This window comes from Scleropages formosus, chromosome 4, assembly GCF_900964775.1.
Source record: "Scleropages formosus chromosome 4, fSclFor1.1, whole genome shotgun sequence".
Classification (NCBI taxonomy): Eukaryota; Metazoa; Chordata; class Actinopteri; order Osteoglossiformes; family Osteoglossidae; genus Scleropages; species Scleropages formosus.
Genome location: NC_041809.1, coordinates 929,430 through 948,406, shown reverse-complemented (window position 1 = coordinate 948,406; position 18,977 = coordinate 929,430). Strand labels below are relative to the sequence as shown.

The window sequence follows — 18,977 nt, the reverse complement described above, 5'->3', positions numbered from 1 at the left end:
CTTTTAACAGAGCTTAACCCATAAATAAACAGAGGAACATCTTTACTGTTATGCACATGTTATGACTTGGGGGGGTTGCGAGCAGAGCGAGTTATTGACCAGCTCGTCTCCCCGCGGCGCCTCTTGTCAAAACGAAGGGACACTGCCACCGTGCGGCAGTTGATGCTATTGCACGGCCCTTGGTGCGACTGCGGCCCTCCAGCGACCTCGGGACTTTCCCACAGCTTTGTACCCTGGTGAAGTCTGGAGCCCTTTTCACACCACGCGACCGCACGTTGTTACGTGGTTTTAAAAAAGTACGGCAGCGTGTCCGAGCGGGAGAAGCACGCGGAGCAACACCGGCTCAGAACACCGAAACTTTAAGGTTGCGGATATTTAGCCGACTTGATCGCTTTAGGATGTTCGGTAAACACATGGGACAGAACATAGTGCACTTTTCAATTTCACTCCATTATAGAGGTTACCCTGCAGGGCTCGTCTACCTGGCAGCTGTCGAAAAGGAAGGACGTTACCTCGGACGTGACCGTGAAAGACGTAACGGTGATGATCCTTCCGTGTTCTGCATTTGCTGTCACTCTTTTTCGTTATTTTTCTCTCATTTTGTTCATTTTTTGTTGCTCTAGACTTTGACACTTTTACTGAATCATATTTTCCCCAAATCACAGCCTTTGTCTCTATTGCGTATGAAAGGGAATGAAATCCTCAGCTTCACCAGCAGCACTGGCAAGAAAGGTCATCAGTTATTAAAAGATCAGGTACCGATGATGTCTGCGGGTTATTATAAGGTTATTAGGTGTTTGTCGGTGCTGAGACAGAAGGTCCCTCGCTCGTCCTGTGTGATGCTGGAGGCCCTGAAAGGCGATGCTGTAAATGTAAATGTAGCAGAGAGGACAGGAGAGGAGGGGGAATGGACACCACACCAACCGTCCCTCATTACTGCCATCAGTGTAATTAATGGAGTACATCGGAGGAAGACACGGTAAGAGCCGTGCACGTGAGGCTTTAATGCTTTTCAAACATATATTGCATACGTAACGTTTTTGCAGCCGTTTATTAGAACGTCACAGCCCTGCTGCACGGGCCCGTTCGTCCACCCTGTCCCCATTCTGGCTCTTATGAAAGCAGCACGCGCTGTCGGAGGAGCTCGCGGCGTCCGAAGCGTTAACGCGCCAGCATCCGCCGCCGCCCCCCCCCCGTGCCGGACCCCCCGCCGCCATCCCTGATCCCGGGCCCTCGCGACGATGGCGCAGGATGCTGCCGGTGATGCGCGCCGCGTTCCGCCGGACGGCACAGAGATGGACGAGCGGGTAAGGCGGCCGCGCGCGACGCTCCACGCGCTCGCTTCTCCTCCAACGGCTCCGGTGGAAAAAAAAAAAAAAAAAAAACCCGTAAACGCGAGTCTCGCGAAAACGCAGCGAGAAGCGACGACGCGGTTAAAGGACGGCGGCTGTTCGGGGGGGGGGTTGGGGCAGGTGCTGGGGGGCGGGGCGGGTGCAGCGGTGCAGCGCGTGACGCGTCGCGCGCCCACAGTACAAAAGGCCGGATGACCGAACTGCGCTCCGTTCTCAGGGACAGGCAGCGCGTGTCGCGAGCCCCAGCTGCACTGGGTCGTTAACAAAGACACGTGGGCCGCCTGGCCGAGGGTCCGAGGCAACGCTACCCCCCCCTGCGGTCGCGTTCCTGCAGGATCCCCCTGGCTTCATCATCGGATTCCACGGTGTGTTTCTAGAGGACACCTCCTCCCGTTCGCCTTGCAAAGACCGAGTGCGGCGCGTGACACATCGTCTGTGAGCCCTCGCGCGTCTTCCGGTGTTCGTGTGCGCGCTCCGGCGCAGCAGCTGGCTCCGTGACCGGTAAACTGTCAGTGACACGCGCGGAAGGCCACGTGGTGCGAACCAAACCTGTTCTGCTCCCACGACACCACGGGCTCGCAGCAACACACACCGACACACACACCAGCGTGACTTCTCCTCTTCACCTGTGCGCCGTCCATCCAGGTGAGTGGAGCTCAAGACGTCCCAAGTTGCACATGATCCTGTGGCTGCACTGCAGATTTACCGCATGTCCGCATGTCCACGCTGCTTCTTGTCATTTTTATTGCTATAAATGGTTATTAATCTTCATTCAGCAGGTGTGACTTTACTGCCATTCACTAAGGCTTTTTTTACTGCATTAGTTCAGGGTGCCACAGCAGGAGATGCGATTTGAACCTGTCTCCTTCATGCAAAGAGTTACTCTGTAAAGGTAGCTATGAAGTTGGGGTCCGAACGTGGTACTTTACCGGGCGGCAGGTAAACTCCACAGGTCCGGTTCACATGTGAAATGCTGACGGCGAAAAGGCCGCAAAGTGTGAGAAAGGAGGCAGGATTACAGATTAGAGATTAGGGGCCATGTGACCCGGGCGGCAGCGACCCGGCGCTTGAGAGGTCCTCTGGGTAACGGCGGAAGCGCTGTTACTGAGTCGCGTGTCCATTTCGCACCGCGGGTCCTCGAGGCCGGATGTCCACCGGTGTGCCGACGTCCCTCCTGCTCTCCTCCAGGCTCCTCGCGTCTCTCCTCGCTGCGGTGAACAGGGTGCGGCCGGCGGGATGAAGAGTGACGTCGAGGCGTCCTCTCCGTCCAGGTGCGACGCACCGGCCATAGAGTGCAGGGACGTCTGTAGGTCCTACGGGAAGCTGAAGGTCCTGAACAACCTCACCCTGACGGTCCCACAGGGACACATGTGAGTGGGTCCCCGGTCCTCCTGACCGCTTGTCCATCATCCGCACGTCTTCAGCATCACAGCCTCGTCCCTTCCCCTCGCCCTTCAGCTACGGTCTGCTGGGACCCAGCGGCTGTGGGAAGACCACCCTGCTGAAGTGCATCGTGGGAACGCTGAAGATCTCACGGGGCCGCATCGCCGTTCTGGGGAGACCCCCTGCCTTCCCTGGCCACGGTGTCCCGGGCAGAATGGTGGGCTACATGCCCCAGGTGAGCCCCTCCGCCTCGTACCCGGGACGCCGCGTCCCCGTCTCTCCTCGCTCGTCACGGCGCTGTGTGCCCCTCAGGACCTGGCGCTCTACAGCGAGTTCACCATCGGCGACACCTTCTCCTTCTACGGCCGCATCCACGGGCTCTCCAGCAAGGACACCGGCGCCAGGATGGACTTCCTCATCGATTTCCTGGACCTGCCGCAGAAGTGCAGCCTGGTGCGGAACCTCAGGTAAGCGAGGCGCCGGCGTCTTTTCCGGATTCATCCGAGGCTCATCGGCTCCTGGTCACGTGGTAGCGGGAGCCAGCGGGGGTGCAATGGTTACAGCTCCCACCTTCCAATGAAAGAAGCTGTAAAAAGCTGTACCCTGCAGTAAAAATAGCTAGATGAGTGTGCACATGTCACACTGTGAGTGACAGTTAGTTGTTGTTATTATATTTAATCATTTAGCAAATGCTTTTCTTCAAAGAAGCTTACAATTATTCACCCTTTTATACAGCTGGGTAATTTTACCAGAGCAATTGTGGGTAAGTACCTTGCTCAAGGGTACTGCAGCTGGAGGTGAGAGTCAAACCTGCAACCTTTGGGTCCAAAGGCAGTAGCTCTAACCACTGCACTATCCTCTGTCCCTTATCATTCTTATTAGGTTGTAGCTGGACCGTGATGTTCTGAATATTACAAATAGTTTGTACAAACATCTCCCAATTATAGACAATTAAATTTTCACTGCAGTGTTTCCCTCACACACACACACGCACGCACACAGTCCGAAACCGTTTGTCCCAAGCGTGGTCGCGGCGAACCAGAGCCTAACCCAGCAACGCAGGGCACAAGGCTGGAAGGGGAGGGGATACACCCAAGACGGGACGCCAGTCCGCCGCAAGGCCCCCCAAGCAGGATTCGAACCTCGAACCCACCAGAGAGCAACTCCCGGCCAAACCTGCAGCGCCACCGCACCCCACCCTCTGCAGTGTTTCGAAATGAATTATTTTAGTGAAAATGACCTGGGGCGACACTTCCTCCGCGAGCCTTTCAGCTGTATGATGTCAGCTGATTTACCAGTGGCGACGTGTCCCTTCACCTGTCCCTCACCTCATGCCAGCGCTCATGCTCACGGGGCCCTCAAGGGTTATCTTACACTGCTTGTCCCCAGCAGCGGCTCTGCTGTGAGTCCACCTTCATGTGTTTCTTCGCACCGTCCTATTGGGACTCAGCCCACACCTGCTTTGCGCTGTCCGCCGAGGAGGACGTCCGGGTACGGTCGGCTTCCCAAACAGAGCGAAAAGGGAAGTTTTGTAAACCCGCTTCCCAGCGAAAGGGATTCTGTGCCGATTCCCACATTACGGGTGGACGTAAAACCCCCAGTGGCACCTGACCGGAGGCCCCGGAGACGCACGGTGTCCGAGTGAGTTCTGGGAAGGTTCTGCATGTTTTCAGGATGCCTTCGTGACGAACAGGACGTGTCCAGTCCAGGCAGTGACCAGATGTGGGATGGCGACCGGTGGATTTGCACAGAGCGACCTTCTCGGAGCTCCTTCTGCCTACCTTCCGTCTTCCGTCCTCAGCCGGCTCGGCTAAGGAGCCGTCCCCAGGCGCGGCTGTCGGCCCAAGAGATGGGCTGCGGCGAGGCCACAACCTCTTGCTTGTAACCTTTGGTCGATCTCCTGTCTGCCACACCCTCCTTTTTGTGCCGCGCTCCGCATTCTCTGCTTCTTCTGTTGGTTTTGGACGCAGCCGGTTTTCAGAAAGCAGCCGAAAATGTTTGGTATGACGGTGGCTGCGGACTCTGGACGGGGAGAGCCGTCGAGCTGGTCTGACCGATCCTCCGCCCGACTCGCCCAACCGTGGAGGCACCGTATGGCCGGAGGACGTGAACTCGAAACCTGAAGGCTGCGCTTTGAGTTCCAGCCCTTGCCGTCGATCCTCGAATTTCTCCCACATGCTGTTGAGAGAAGTGATAAGAACTCTGGAAACGTGACATTCGGAGAACTTTAGCGAGCAGATACATTATGTTCATACGAGGAATTTGGCACAGAAGTGCTTAGTCGAAACACATACGTAGCAGACAGAGGGGTAAAAGCATGGTAACATACAGTGGGGTAAACATAAGGAAACACACACACACACTTTCAGAACCGCTCGTCCCATACGGGGTCACGGGGCACCGGAGCCTACCCGGTAACACAGGGCGTAAGGCCGGAGGGGGAGGGGACACACCCAGGACGGGACGCCAGTCCGTCACAAGGCACCCCAAGCGGGACTCGAACCCCAGACCCACCGGAAAGCAGGACCGCACCCCCAACATAGGAAACATACAGAGGGGTAAAAATATGGTAAGAGTTTGCAAAGATGCAGTAAATGGAAAAACACAGCGACGGTACAGTGCGGTGACCGCGGTACATATGACCATATCACAGTAACAGGGTACAGGGGTGGAAGACTGACCATCAGCTGGTGTAATTTGTGACAATTTGTGACACATTATTCAATTAAAATCTATTTATTTTTCAATAAATACATATTCTCAGAGATAATGAATACGTTGTTTCGCTGTCCGCTATGTTGCCAGTTAAGTTTTGCGGTAAGTTAGTTTAAAGCGGGGTGACTGTTCGAGTGTGGATGTGGGTGACTGGGGACACCTCGAGGTGGCTGGGGGTCTTGGTGACGCTGCTCAGTGTGGCTCTTCTGCCCCACAGCGGAGGACAGAGGCGGAGAGTGTCGCTGGGCGCCGCCCTGCTGCAAAACCCCCGGCTGCTCATTCTGGACGAGCCCACGGTGGGGGTGGACCCCGTGCTGAGAGCCAAGTACGTGACCGGCGCCGCACCCCCGGCCGACCGCACCTGAAACTCACCTGTAGCGTGACTGTCCCGCACGTCTGCAGGCACAGCTGGACCACGCCGAGCTGGACCCTCCCTGTGGACCGCAGTGGTTCGCGGGGTTTCGTCCCCGCGTGTCTCCTCATCCCGTTCTGCTGGACACCCACAGTGTGGTAGCACGTGGGGGCAGCGGGTGGCGCGGCGGCTAGAGCTCCTGCTCGCTCGCTGAAAGGCTCAGGTTCAGATCCCACTTCCTGCCCCGGTGCCCATGTTCGAGGTCCTGTATTTACCTTGAACTGATCCAGTAAAAATAACCCAGCTGTACCAATGTGGCCAGTTGTTTTGCGTGATGTGGCCCGCAGAAAACGATGGTAAAATGATCCATATATACGAACTACGAACCCTAACCCTCAATACCGTACGTTTCCTTTAATCACCGAATGGAGTCCTAGTTGCACACACCCCACACCTGAATAAAATATAGTAAACTCACATGTTTTCAATTTATACATTTAAGACTCAGTGTATCAATTAGTGGGAGTTTTACACACGTGGCCCTCGAACCCATTCGCACCAACGACTGTGGCCCCTGCCCATAAAAGGTTGGACCCCCCTGTGGTAAATCAGTGTAAGAGTCAGATAATAATAATATAGGAATAATAATAATGATAATACTAACAGGAATGAGAATATTAACGTGGACAAGTAATGACTGTGTGTCCTCCTCTCTTTGAACCCCATGTCCACCCTCCTGATGTCACGGCCCGTCCAGAATCTGGCAGCACCTGGTGGAAATCGTGAAGGACGGCCGGGTGTCCGTCGTCATCACCACGCACTACATCGAGGAGGCCAGGCAAGCTCACGTGGTGCGTCCCACTCTCCTCTGTTCCCGTCCCCGTCTGCGCTACCCGTCTTCGCTGTGAGGTACGCATGAGGTGGAAGCGGGGGTTGCCACGGAAACCCGTACACAATGGAGCGCAGAGATGCCGAAAGGTCCGCGTTGTGAGGTAGCCGAGCTGCGGGTGCCCCGATCCAGCGGAACCCGGGCTCTCGAGCGATCGCTGGGTCGCATCCTTCTGGTTGAGGATGTTTTATTAACTGTGTTATAAGTGGTTTTCACCCCATTTTACTCTGCCTGCACTGCCTTATTTTCATCCCACAGTGATTTTGCACAGTGTCTCTGTTCTTGAAGGCAGCAGCGAGGAAGTTCTTTAAGGGAAGTGAGCACAGCTGAGGTTTGAAAAGGGAACCAAAACCAACAGACCAGTGTGTAGTTTCAGTGCCATGCAGGGCAGGTCACCTGGGGGGACTTAGATTTAGTCCCGTCTGCCTGATCGTCCCTGGGGAAGGATCGTCCATCAGCAGTTTCCACTTCCTCCTAGTGCGAGAGATCCACCCTGAGTGGACCCACACTGTGGATCTGTGTTGATCCCCCGCCCCCCACCCCAGCAGACAGAACAAGACGGAGCCCCGGCGAGCAGCGAAACCCCCCGGTCACTCGACACCCCCGACATACTTCAACTTCCTCTGCGCTTGCAAACAGACAAGCGAGAAAATTCTAGAGAAGTGAGACTGCTGAAGTGCTGGGAGGGTTTTCGATCAGGGTTCGAGGAGGATCGTAAGAGACACTTACGTTTGGCCGTACAACAAGTGCACTGCAGCAGCACAAGGAGAGATTTGGATACAGACACGTGATTCTAGATCACAGTCAATGTGTCACATATGTGTGCATTACACATATTGGGTTTTTTTAAAATTAATTATTATGCAGATAATAAACATTTGCACATTTATTGAACTCTTAGGAGATTGGGGGAGACATGAGCCAGAAAGAGGTGAGTTCTGAGACCCTTTTATAAGTGTAGAGAGGGATTCAGCAGTTCTGAGTGAAAGGGGGAGGTCGCTCCACCGCATCGGAGAAGAACCGAAAGCCTTTGTGCTTTTGATTTTGGACCTTTCGCGCGTGGGACCACCAAGTGGACAGAGGTGGAGGAGCGTAGCAGTCTGGCTGGGATGTAGCGAGAGATCAGGTGTTGGAGATATTGGGAGCAGTTCCACTGAGGCTTTCATAGGCCGTAACCAGAGTGTTGAATTAGATTCGGTTCACTGCCGCAGTTTTTACAGCTCCTGTCTGCTGTTTGTGATCAATAACAAGACGAGGAACGTTGGATGAGTTTATGGGGTCCATCGGTCATCAGCGAGCGCTGAACAGGACTTTGTGGTCCTGCACGGTGACTCTGACCAGCTGTGGTGTGAGAACAGGCAGTGGCACCTCTCACTGTGATTTTACTGTACCGTGATTACACCACACGTGTCAGTGTAAGACCTGCCACTACGAAACACACCCCTCAGCCAGAGTTCTCTGCGAGAGCATCCCGCTCAGAGCTCTCACCCTGTTTACCCCGGTAAAGAAACGAGACAACAGAGACAGTCTGTCTGTATGTCCAGGACAGTCTGGTCAGTTTGAAAGCAGGTCACGTTTCCAGGACTGCGCTGTGTGGACAGGACACAGCTGAAGAGGTCTCCTCCTCCTCCTCACCTGCCTGCTCTTCTCCTCAGGTGGGGCTTATGCGCAACGGGCGCCTGCTGGCGGAGGCCCCTCCGGACGCCGTGATGAAGCAGCACAATGCGCCGGTGGGTACAGCAGCCCGGGGGGGCCTCTTTCTGGGTCTTACAGGTCGTACAGTGTGGATCGCGGGGCCTGAAAGGAGACAAATGTGACACACAGTGGGTCTGTGTTGGGTCAGTGTTACTTATCCTGAACCACTTCAGTGAAATGTAGGACATAGAAAGTAGCAGCAGCAGGTGGCGCAGTGGTTAGAGCTGTCGCCTTGTACTCGTGCTGGATTGTCTGCGACTATAAATCCCACCTCCTGCTGCAGTACCCTTGATTAAGGTACTTACCCTGAACCGATGCAGTAAAAATAAGTGGATTAATCAGCGTAAGTAACTTAACATTGTAAGTCGCTTCGGAAAAAAAGTGTCAGATAAATTAATAAATGTACATCTGTGGGAGTAAAGTTCCGTTGGGGGCGGGGCACAGTTGGTGACTTGGTGGGCGGGGCCTTGACAGCTTTGACCTCATGACCCCACAGACACTGGAGACAGCGTTCCTGCAGCTCTGCGAGTCCTGGGACCAGACGGGCTCCCAGCGCTGCCCCAGCCCCCAGGGACGGCACACAAACAGCAGCCAATCGTCGGACAGCAGCCGAGACGAGAGTCAGCCCATCCTGGACTCGGGAGCAGCATCAGCACCACAGGGGTCCAAACTGACGGGTGTGTGTAAGAGAAGAGGAGCATCATCAGTCATTAAATCACAGCTTTCTAATAAAAGCACAGGTCGACGGCTCAAGTGCTAACTAGCAGGGAATTGTGTTTTGTGTGTGTGTGTGTGTGTGTGTGTGTGTGTGTGTGTGTGTGTGTGTGTGTGTGTGCGCGCAGTGGACTGGAAGGTGCGCGTCAGGCATGTGATCCCAAAGTGGCGGAACATCGCAGCCCTGATGATCAAGACGATGGTGCGGATGAAGCGGATGCCGGGGTGAGATGGAGGGAAACCTACCTGGGTACCGCTGGCTCGGCCAATCGGCGCTCTCGGTGCCGCATGTACAATAAGGCTTGGATGCAGATAACATTGTTCCGAAAGCAACACCATGGAGATGGGTGCCACGCCATCCCTCACATTGCCATGTCCAATTCCTGGCAGATTCCTGTGTTTCCAGTTCCTTCTGCCGGTGATCCAGATCTCCCTCATGTGCCTCTGCATCGGCGGAGACCCCCGCGGCATCACGGTCGCCGTGGTGAACAACGAGACCGGGGGGCAGCTACTCAGCCGCTCGCTGCTCTCATTCCTGGACAACTCCAGTGTGGAACAGGTACCTACCTTTCAGTCAGCCAATCAGAGGGCAGCTCCAGGTCTTGGAGGGGCTTATTGAAGAGAGCAGAGATTCTGGAGGGGCAGGGGTAAGACCTGAGTACCGCTGGTAGTTCAGTGTACAGCAGAGCCTCCGGCCTGCAAGAAGGACCCACAGAGTTCCTGTGCTGCTCCTCTGATGAAGAAAGCAGTTACTGTACAGGAGTCAGAGGATGACACTGCAGGGGGTGACTGAGTGATGCTCCGCTGCGGGTGCGGGGGGTGTTTCACATGCTGTAATGCAAAGACCACATGGTCACCTCTCCCACCCCCAGGTGCAGCTCTCCCACTCGGAAGCCTTCGCTGGGATCCATGACGGGCGCTACTGGGGCATCGTCGGCTTTGGCAAGAACTTCTCCAGCTACCTGATGAAGAGGTGAGGCTGCATTCTGCTGGGGGACCAGCACTCAGTGTGCTGGATGCATCATTGCCATGACAACCATGTCTCCTCAGAGTAATAGCTGGGTCCCAGCATGGTCATTGGTTCTGAGCAGCTGTGTGACCATTAAAGGAGTTGCAGCAGAGTGGTGAAGTGCTTTGAGTTCCTGCTTCTGGACTCCAAGGCTACAGGTTCAAATCCTGCTTCTAGCTGTAGTACTGTTGAGCAAGGTAGTTAACCTTAAATGGTAAATGTTACTGTGCTGTATAAATGGGTGAATAACTGTATGTAGCATAACACTGTAAGATGCTTTGGGGAAAAGAATGAGATCAGTGTAAATGTCCTTCCTCCCAGTTCAGGGCATCAGTGTACATGTGATTCCCCTGTTGGGAAGTAGGGGGTGACATCTTTTTTTTTTTTTTCCTACTGGGGGGGGGCAACATCTTTACCACTGTTATCACCACAATGACCCTTGAACAGTGCGAAGCCCCACATTCTGGGGGTCACCAACCTCTTGGCTCTGCTGCACAGAGGATGGTGGTGAACGTGACCCCAGTGTGCTCCTCACAACTGCTTTCTGCGTTACTGCAGAAAGGGGTTCTGACCCAAAAACCTTCCGTTCACTAACCGCTCCTCTGTCTTCTTATAGGGTCATGCAGAGGCAAGTGTCGCAGGAGGTCGTGGACGGCGGCTCCGTTCATGTGTGGCTGGACCTGACCAGTAAGTCCCTCTCAGAGCTATTATTATTATTATTATTATTATTTTCTGATACCTGCCTCCAAAACTGTTTACACTGTTAAGTTTGTACTCTGAGCTACTTAGACTTATTTGATTCATTATGATCCATGCTCAGACTCGAGTGAATGTTACGATACCACTGTCAGCATCTGACTCAGAAATGAATTTCCATGCAGTTTTCATGTTGTAACCGCTGCGCCCCCTGCTGCCCACTGGGATGTGAGCATTGACCTACACCCTATAAACAAAGCATTTGTCAGCTGTGAAATACGATCCCTCACCTGCTCTTCTCTCCTCCAGACCGACAGATCGCCATCATGCTGCAGAAAAAGCTTCAAGAAGCATTTGAGGTATGAATTCAATGCGATAAAACCAGGCAGGGCTTTGGGTCGTGGTGAGCAGATATGTCAGATAGGAATTCAAGCAGTGGCACCCAGGGCTTCAGCAAAGGACACCTGACCTGCATCACTGGCTGCAGTAGCACATGGGTTTCAGTGCTCTCTGATTGGCTGACCTCTGTTACACTCCTGATTGGTTGGTTTCCATCACTCATCTGACTGGCTAATTTACATCACGTTCCCGATTGGCTGAATTCCATCGCACTCCTCACTGGCTGACCTCTGTCACACTCCTGATTGGCTGTGTCTCTCTCTCGCTTCTCGTAACAGGCCTTCGTCCAGCACGAACTTGGCACCATGTCCTACCTGGTTTCCCTGCCCGTGAAGGTGAGTGAGCTGAGGACAAGTGATACCCCCGTCTGCTGCGCTTCCCTCGTGTGTCGTCACACTCTGTGTTTGCGTTTCCCTTGCAGTTTGAGGAGCCTGTTTATGGCAGCAGGAACATGGATTTCACCACGTTTGTGACACCAGGCGCCATCCTGAGGTGCAGATGAGATGTCACAGTTTGTGCTTGTGGGGTGGGCTTGGGGTGGGCTTGGGGCGGGCTTGAGGCGGGCTTGGGGTGGGCGATTGCATCTGATGCCCGCTGCCCTCCTGTCACAGCATCACCTTCTACCTGGCGGTGGGCCTGACCGCCCTCTCCTTCGTACTCGAGAGGAAGGAGGGCCTTCTGGACAGGTGCTGGGTAGCAGGTGAGAGACCCTGCTGCTCCTGTCTGACACTATAATGATGTGACTAAAGACACCAAGGAATGTTGAAAACATGCTGATGTTGTACTGCTAACTGTCCACAGGGGGGCAGTACAGCACACAGCTCTCACTGCTATGTCCTGCTGGACTATTAATTGTCATAAATTCACTCTGGTTTGAGCTGTGGTTGTGCTGATACCACCCGCCCCCCCCAGGTGTGAGCTCCCTGGAGACCATGCTGGCCCACCTCTTCTCCCAGCTGTTTGTTATCAGCGTCCAGATTGCCCTCATGCTGCTCCTCATCTTCCTCGTCTTTAAGGTCCGTTTACTGTCTCTCACACACACACACACCACACGCACAGAGTAATTACCCACAATTACCGGATACGGAATGTATCGGGGCGAAACATGTTGTCGCAGTGTGTTTTGGTAGGAAGTGGATGAGTCTGATATGCCAGTGGAGCCATTTCATTTTCCTGCTTTGTGACCACACCCCTGGTGCTCCTGTCGCCCAAGCTGCCCTGTGAGGGGGTGTTTGGCTGGGGGTATTTTGGGAGGGATGTCAGCAGAGAACCATTGGTGGTGATTAAACCCCCTGCTATCATCTTCTTCTTGGGTAGTTTTTTTTTTTTTTTTTTCCCCCCCCAAACTTTATTTAATAAAGTTATCAATACAATACACAACCAAAAATAAACATCAAAAAATCCACAATCAAACAAATCCAAAACCACATTTCCTACAGTTGGTCAACAAAATTACGAAACAGCCATTACATAAAATACATTATCAAGACAGTAACAGAGTCTTTCCCATAACAATCCCACTTCCTGGCTTCAAAAAATAGAACTGACCCATGTCTTCCCCACACCGACATACCGACGAAAGGACTGTCCCCCGATAGCAGCTCAACTCAAGTCATCATGTCACATACATGCATCCTTCAAAACACATAAAATACACTTCTAAATTGCAGTATAAAACTTTATCATACCCCTAAAACCTAAAATCAGACAAATAAATACAAAGCAGACAGACACATAATAATAAATTAGTCATCAATATAAAAAGGTTAGAAGTGCACAGAATAACCTAATAAAACAAGGCCAGGAAAATCTGTAAATAAAATGCTATAGGGGTAAAGGGGTAAAGGGGTAAATGTTATAGGGGTAAAACCCACACAAATTAAAAGAACGAATTAGTTAAAAGTGCACAAACCTAATAAAACAAGACTACTATAATCTGTGAATAAAATACTATACAAGTAAAAGCCACACACATTAAACAAATATAAAAAAATAAATATACAAGGGGGTAGGATACAAGAAAGTACAGTATGTTTTAAAAGAATGCAGTTCCATAAAGCAGACGTCCATCCTCAGAGCTTCAGGCACGTTTTTCCACGAGGCCTTTCCATCTGTCCTTTGCCTCGTGGTAGCCCCAGGCAATCGCATCCCGCTTTATCCTGATCTTCAGTTCAGCTCGGATCTTCAAAAAGACACCATAGGCTCCCATTTTCAACCCCTTTCGGGCAAGGTTAATGCGTGCATTCTACAATTCTCTCTTTGTCAAACACACAATCAACCAGATCCTACCAGAAGCTGCTTTGTTCACCTTGGGGGACAGTCCCTTCATGATATCATCAAAAGTCAATGCCATCTCGCCGTCTAACTCTCCGCATAAGGTCTTAACCAGTGACCAGACTGTCCCGGCATAACCGCAATCCCAAAAAACACGTTTGATCGTTTCCGCACCTAAACACTGGGGTCGCGGGCAGTCGGGACGTCCGGTCAACCCGTACCTATAAAGTTTCTCTTGGGTAGATGTGTGTGAGGAGCAGTAAATGGGTGTGGTTCTGGGGCCACAGACAGGGGGTGCACTCACAAGCAGCCAATGTACCCTGTGCAACTCGCCCGCGGGGGTTACGTGTGGCATCCGACACCCGCCATCAGCCACACGGCATTGATATTTACGGCGAGCTGCCGCTGAGCCTTCGCTGATCCGACGACCGTACCGAGCTGTGACCTTGTTCACTGGGGACCCCCGGGGAGGACCCGGCTCAGCTCTCAGTAGCTCCGCTTCCTCCACCCAGGGCAGGTGTGTAATTGCCCTGACAACAGGTCCGGTTGCCATGGTAAAGGGCAGCCTGCTCTTTCGCCAGCTCTATTTTTATCTGGCGTCAGCGAGTGACCTGCAGAACGACGGGTTGCAGCCCTCTTTTGGGGGTCTGGCTGCATTATTTAGGAGGCGTGTCTCCCCCCCGAGCGCTTCTTTCACTGCAGTTCCCTCACAGTGACTGCGAGCAGCACACGGCCAGCAGGGGGAGTAGTGGTTAAGCAGCAGGACTCATAATCGGTGGCTTTGTGTTTCGGATCCCTAAGGTTTTCCGCATGAGCATATGTCCAGCTGAATGAACTAGTGAGTGGAGTATTAAAATTCAGAGCTGGGGTGTAAGAATAAGAACAATCAAGTTACAAACTTTCAAAGATACAAACATTTCCCACTTGCTTTACTCCTTTAATTAAGCTCGCTTTCCCGGTGTTTACAGGCCATGTCGGTCGTTCCTGAGTGTCAGTGATCGATAGCATGATTGGGAGTGTTGCGGAGTGTATTGGATGGATCAGCAAAATCAACGCTGAACAGGCGTTTATGGAAATGATAGATTCTGATCTTCAGCCATTTAAAAGGAGTTTTTAACTTTAATGTAGTGTCATCTTAGTAAAAATATTAAAGTAAGTATGTTTACTTATTAGGCCATTATCTGTGGATAAATCAAGAGATGTCATGTTCGGCTTTTGTGGATTGTGATTTAGTGGCGAATGTGACTCTGCAGTTATGAACAAACTGACTTATGAACAGTTCCAGTCCCAGTTGTGCTTGTAAGCTGTGGACCCAGTGTTTTTGTGTGTGTGTGTGTGTGTGTGTGTGTGTGTGTGTGTGTTCCTCACAGGTTCCGAATGAGGGCTCCCTGCTGCTGGTCATCACACTCATCGTCCTGCAGGGCGTGATGGGCATCTCCTTCGGCCTGGTCATCTCGGCGGCCATTGACGACGAGCAGTCGGCCAATCAGGCTGCTCTGGGCATCTTCTACCCCAACCTCATCATCAGTGGTAGGTCCAGGTGTTACACCCCCCCATCACGGGGCCATAGGTGGGACTTGGAGAGGGCACACCAGCAGAGATACCCATCTCATCACTCTTGATGTGTCTCCATGACCCTGTTACCGTGATGACCCACCCCGTGTTCTCCTCCATCCCTCTGCAGGCATCATCTGGCCGGTGGAGTGCATCCCGTACCCCCTGCGCTACCTGAGCCTGGTCCTGCCCCAGACCTACGCGTCCGAGGCCCTGCGCTGCATCATGTACCGAGGTGAGCCTCCGGGTGGCCAGTTTGCGGTTTCGTCCAGAGTTCTCCCGGTTTCATCCCCTCCCCCCCTTTTCATCTCCAGGGTGGGGTCTGTCACGGATGATGGTTTGGCGCGGCTTCGCCGTCACCCTGGGCTGGAACACGTTCTTTCTCATCCTGGCCACGGTCATCCTCAAGCTGCGGACATGAGGAGCCGGGAGGTGCGCTGCACACTCGTCCTGCTCTTGGTGCTGGAGAGCCGAGGTCCTGCTGGCTGCTCTTAACAGGAAGGGGGGGTTGATGGCCTCCCCGTGAGGAGGTGCCACCCCGACCCCCCCGGACAGTTGCTCCAGTGCGTTACCTCAGGATTCCCACGGTGTGTTTCCCTAAATCATGGCTTTCACAGCAGCCACTTGGGTGCTATTTGGGCTCATTTACCGTGGTAAAACATGCACGACACCTATATAATTAAACATGAAAAATATGTGTGTTTTTGCAGTAAATTTGTACATTATGTTCGCAGTGGAGTAAATTCAGATGTGCATATTGTGATAGTTTTACTGAGGCTCTCTGCTTTAAATCTGCCCCCCCCCAATGGCTGCTCTTTCTGCTCTTTACATGAGTGTGTTCACCCCTGTGGTGCCTGCGTGTGTCCTTCCGCACCGCTTACCGTGTTACTGGGTGCTGTAAAGTACCGACGTTTGTTTGTGCTTCACATGGTCTCTGGTTAATGGGAATTGAGTGTGTGGGTGTGTGTTTGTGTGAGACCAAATGCCCGAGAGATTTGCAGCGGAGACTATGTAGCCCGGAGTGACCCTTTGTGATTACCGATGACTCAGGCCCAGAGAGCGAGTGGTGTGCGAGACTCTGTGTGTGGGGATCTTTCTACCACTCCTCTCAACCACGGACTCGAAGGGTCTCATCACTGTGCGCGTTTGAGAGACACGGTTGTGTTGACACCCCCCCTCCCCCCATCTGGCTCTGGGCTCCACCAGCAGTCCTCATTTCGGACTCCAGACTTTTCACTTTCTAATTTTTCCACTTATGATTCATATTCCTGCTGAGTTCTGCTCACCTTTGGAAGATGTACAAAATATTTGGGAATTTGTGTTTTTTTTTTTTTCTTTCTTTCTATCGAGGATGCAAATAAGATGGAATGTTATAAAATGAAATATTACAAAAGCCTCTTGGTCGGATGGTTTTCCTATAATTCCGGCGCAGAGTACGAATATAAGAACAACACGAAACAGGGGACACTGCCGAACCGCAGCGCAGCAAACTGGGCAACAATCAAACGGTGTCGCACTGTCGCTTATGAACACGTCACGTTTGGCACCGCTCCCGCGTGTCATGTCCTGCTTCCTCTTCCTCCCGCTCCTTTCGACTCTCCATCCGCAGCCTGTCGTGCAGCGTCCTCATGGGAAGCGACCCGGCGGGAGCGCGTCTTCCACATCTCCTTCAACGCTCGCCTTAGGAATTATGAAAGAGCATTACAGCAATACGAATTACACAGATATGAGTGTTTTCCAGGTTTTTAAATAACCTTTTCTTCTGTACTTTTTTTAGAATTTTAAGAATTTCCACCCTGTGTTTACCCTCCGAGCCAGTAGATGGCAATAGAGAGCAGCCAATGATAACGGGGGGGTAAGAGCACCTTCATTCAACTCACTTGCACAGTGTTTACACACCTGCCACCTGCACCGCGGTGAGAGTCACCAGCTGCTGCCCTGATGACGCCAAATGAATAATTCACTTCTTTCACACACGTTTTCAGACTATTTTTCCGCACCACAGGAGCGGTGGCGTCTCTCTTGCTTTTCTCACTGTATTACATCCGCCAGCTGCGTAGCACGTGCTTTCATCACGGGGGTCCCGCTCCGCCTCCCGGACATTTCTATTCCGAGCGCACGGTGCGGCGCCTCCAGGAACCACACCTTGGAAGCGGTTGGCGAGAAGCCCGGGCCCTTAACCGCTTTGCGACTGCGCTCACCGCAGTCCTGGCAGTAAAGGGGGCTCCGCTCGACCCATGTGTGCGAGGTGTCGTCGCGGGCCCCATCCCACCGGGGGACCGACCCCACGTCCTGCTGGTACCCGTACAGACACGGATACGGTGCTGAGCAGCTCACTGGAACTGTTCTGCAGATGGACTTACGCTGTCCGTCTGCTTACACTCATCATTTTTACCATCATTATCACTTCAGGGTGAGTATTACAGTGAGAGCGGGGATTCTCAGTCCGTGCGCGGTCTGCGTGTTGTGTTGCGTTCACAGGCGTCTCCTCCCCAGTCCAAGGACACGTGCAGCACAAGATCGTGGTAAACCACTTCCATACCCTCTGTTACTGTCAGAAGTGTGCGAGGCATCACCATAAGTCAATTCTGACTCAGCAGCCGTCAGCCCACCCCAGTGTAAATGTCTTCACTGAAAAGAGCAAACAGGACCCCCCCCCCCCCCCCCCCCCCCCCCAAAGGATTCCTTCACACTGTCCTCTCATCTCATTGGCTCAAAGAGCAGGACAGAGTGGACAGCAGGTGGCGCAGTGGTTTGAGTCAGTTTTCCACTTGAAGCACCTGGGTTTGAATCCCACCTCATGCTGTGTACTCACCCTGAAGCAATACAGTAAAAATAACCCTGCTGCATTCATGGAAATGCTCAATCAGTGTAAGGAGTTTAGTGAAGAAAGCTCACAGCGCAACTCGCCTTGGACAAAAAGTGTCCGATAAATTAGCGTATAAAATAGAATAACAACAGAGGAAGATGTTCGCTCCAGTGAAAAGGCTTCTCCGCATTCTGTGGGTGTGTGAACTGTGTTGTGGTTTAATCTCCCTGTCTGGGGGGAGGGACACGGACACAGACACGCTGGACACGCAAAAACGCACATGTTCTCAGCAAGTTTGTGATATTTCGAACATTTTGTAAACAGATCTGTGTACAGGGTTACTGTTGCCATGACACCCTGACAACAGCACACCAGCCACCTCCAAAACAGAGGGCAGTTAGGAAACGTAATATTTGCTTTAGCGCCAGCACAGCATTTTTACCACGTGATGTGGTGGACAGAGTGGGGCCTCACGGCACTCTGGACTCGTCCGCTGCCTCCACCTCACAGCTGTTGCTATGTTATCTTGTGTTTTATTGCCACAACAGCAACACCACGCAGCAGCTCCGTCGCATCACCTTGTGAGCAGGAGGAAGAGGCAGGACCACCGAGCAGCTGTCCCGTTCTCCACCTTGGACAAACACAAATCACAAGGGGGTGATTTAAGTCGCAGATTGCCATGTGTCATCCCCCCCTCACCCCACCGGCTTCCTGTTTCTGTCCATACCAAGTTCATAACTGTGGTCCCGGCCTACGAGACGCTCAAAGGATCTGCCTCCCTGCATACTTAGAGGACTTGATCAGCGCCTGCAGCCCAGCAAGAGCGCTGAGCTTCTCCACCTCTGGCTGCTTGGTGGCTCCACTCACAAGGGTCCAACATCAAAATGTGGAACAACCTCCCTCTTCCCCTCAGAGCTACTGAATCCCTCCCATCAACACCATCTGCTATGATTGTTTATGTATTTGCTATTTGAATTTCACTTCTATAGGAGCTATTGGAGGGATGTGAACCAGCAACATGGTGGTGTCACATGCACAAGCAGTGCTTTGATCATTCTGTATCTGTATCAAAAGCTCTTTGTCTGTTGTTGATGCTCTTCTGTTCACCTTGAGTTGTACATGACTTTGGAGAACGT

The 18,977-nt window shown here is 52.6% G+C and overlaps 1 protein-coding gene across 2 annotated transcripts; it reads left to right on the top strand.

Annotated features, from left to right (window-relative positions):
* The first annotated feature begins 1,242 nt into the window (after positions 1-1,242).
* On the top strand, positions 1,243-16,254 carry abch1 (ATP-binding cassette, sub-family H, member 1). Of its 2 annotated transcripts, none has more exons than XM_029251342.1 (20): positions 1,243-1,307; positions 2,541-2,722; positions 2,811-2,970; positions 3,048-3,202; positions 5,668-5,775; positions 6,560-6,653; positions 8,347-8,421; positions 8,883-9,063; positions 9,229-9,325; positions 9,491-9,659; positions 9,973-10,073; positions 10,726-10,796; positions 11,115-11,164; positions 11,483-11,539; positions 11,626-11,696; positions 11,816-11,904; positions 12,117-12,220; positions 14,849-15,008; positions 15,163-15,267; positions 15,347-16,254. In XM_029251342.1, the coding sequence occupies exons 1-20, from the start codon at positions 1,296-1,298 to the stop codon at positions 15,451-15,453; spliced, it is 2,148 nt and encodes a 715-aa protein (XP_029107175.1). In that variant the 5' UTR covers positions 1,243-1,295; the 3' UTR covers positions 15,454-16,254. The 2 variants fall into 2 exon arrangements, with proteins under 2 accessions (XP_029107175.1, XP_018595788.1); XM_018740272.2 differs by lacking the exon at positions 1,243-1,307 and adding an exon at positions 1,540-1,997 and having other exon boundaries at positions 15,347-15,453.
* Positions 16,255-18,977: the final 2,723 nt, after the last annotated feature.

What these genes read in the sequence shown, in the direction of transcription:
- abch1 (XM_029251342.1), top strand. An exon ending in CGGATGAAGCGGATGCCGGG is followed by an intron (nt 9,326 to 9,490) that starts GTGAGATGGAGG and finishes AATTCCTGGCAG; the next exon opens with ATTCCTGTGTTTCCAGTTCC. An exon ending in TGGTTTCCCTGCCCGTGAAG is followed by an intron (nt 11,540 to 11,625) that starts GTGAGTGAGCTG and finishes TTTCCCTTGCAG; the next exon opens with TTTGAGGAGCCTGTTTATGG.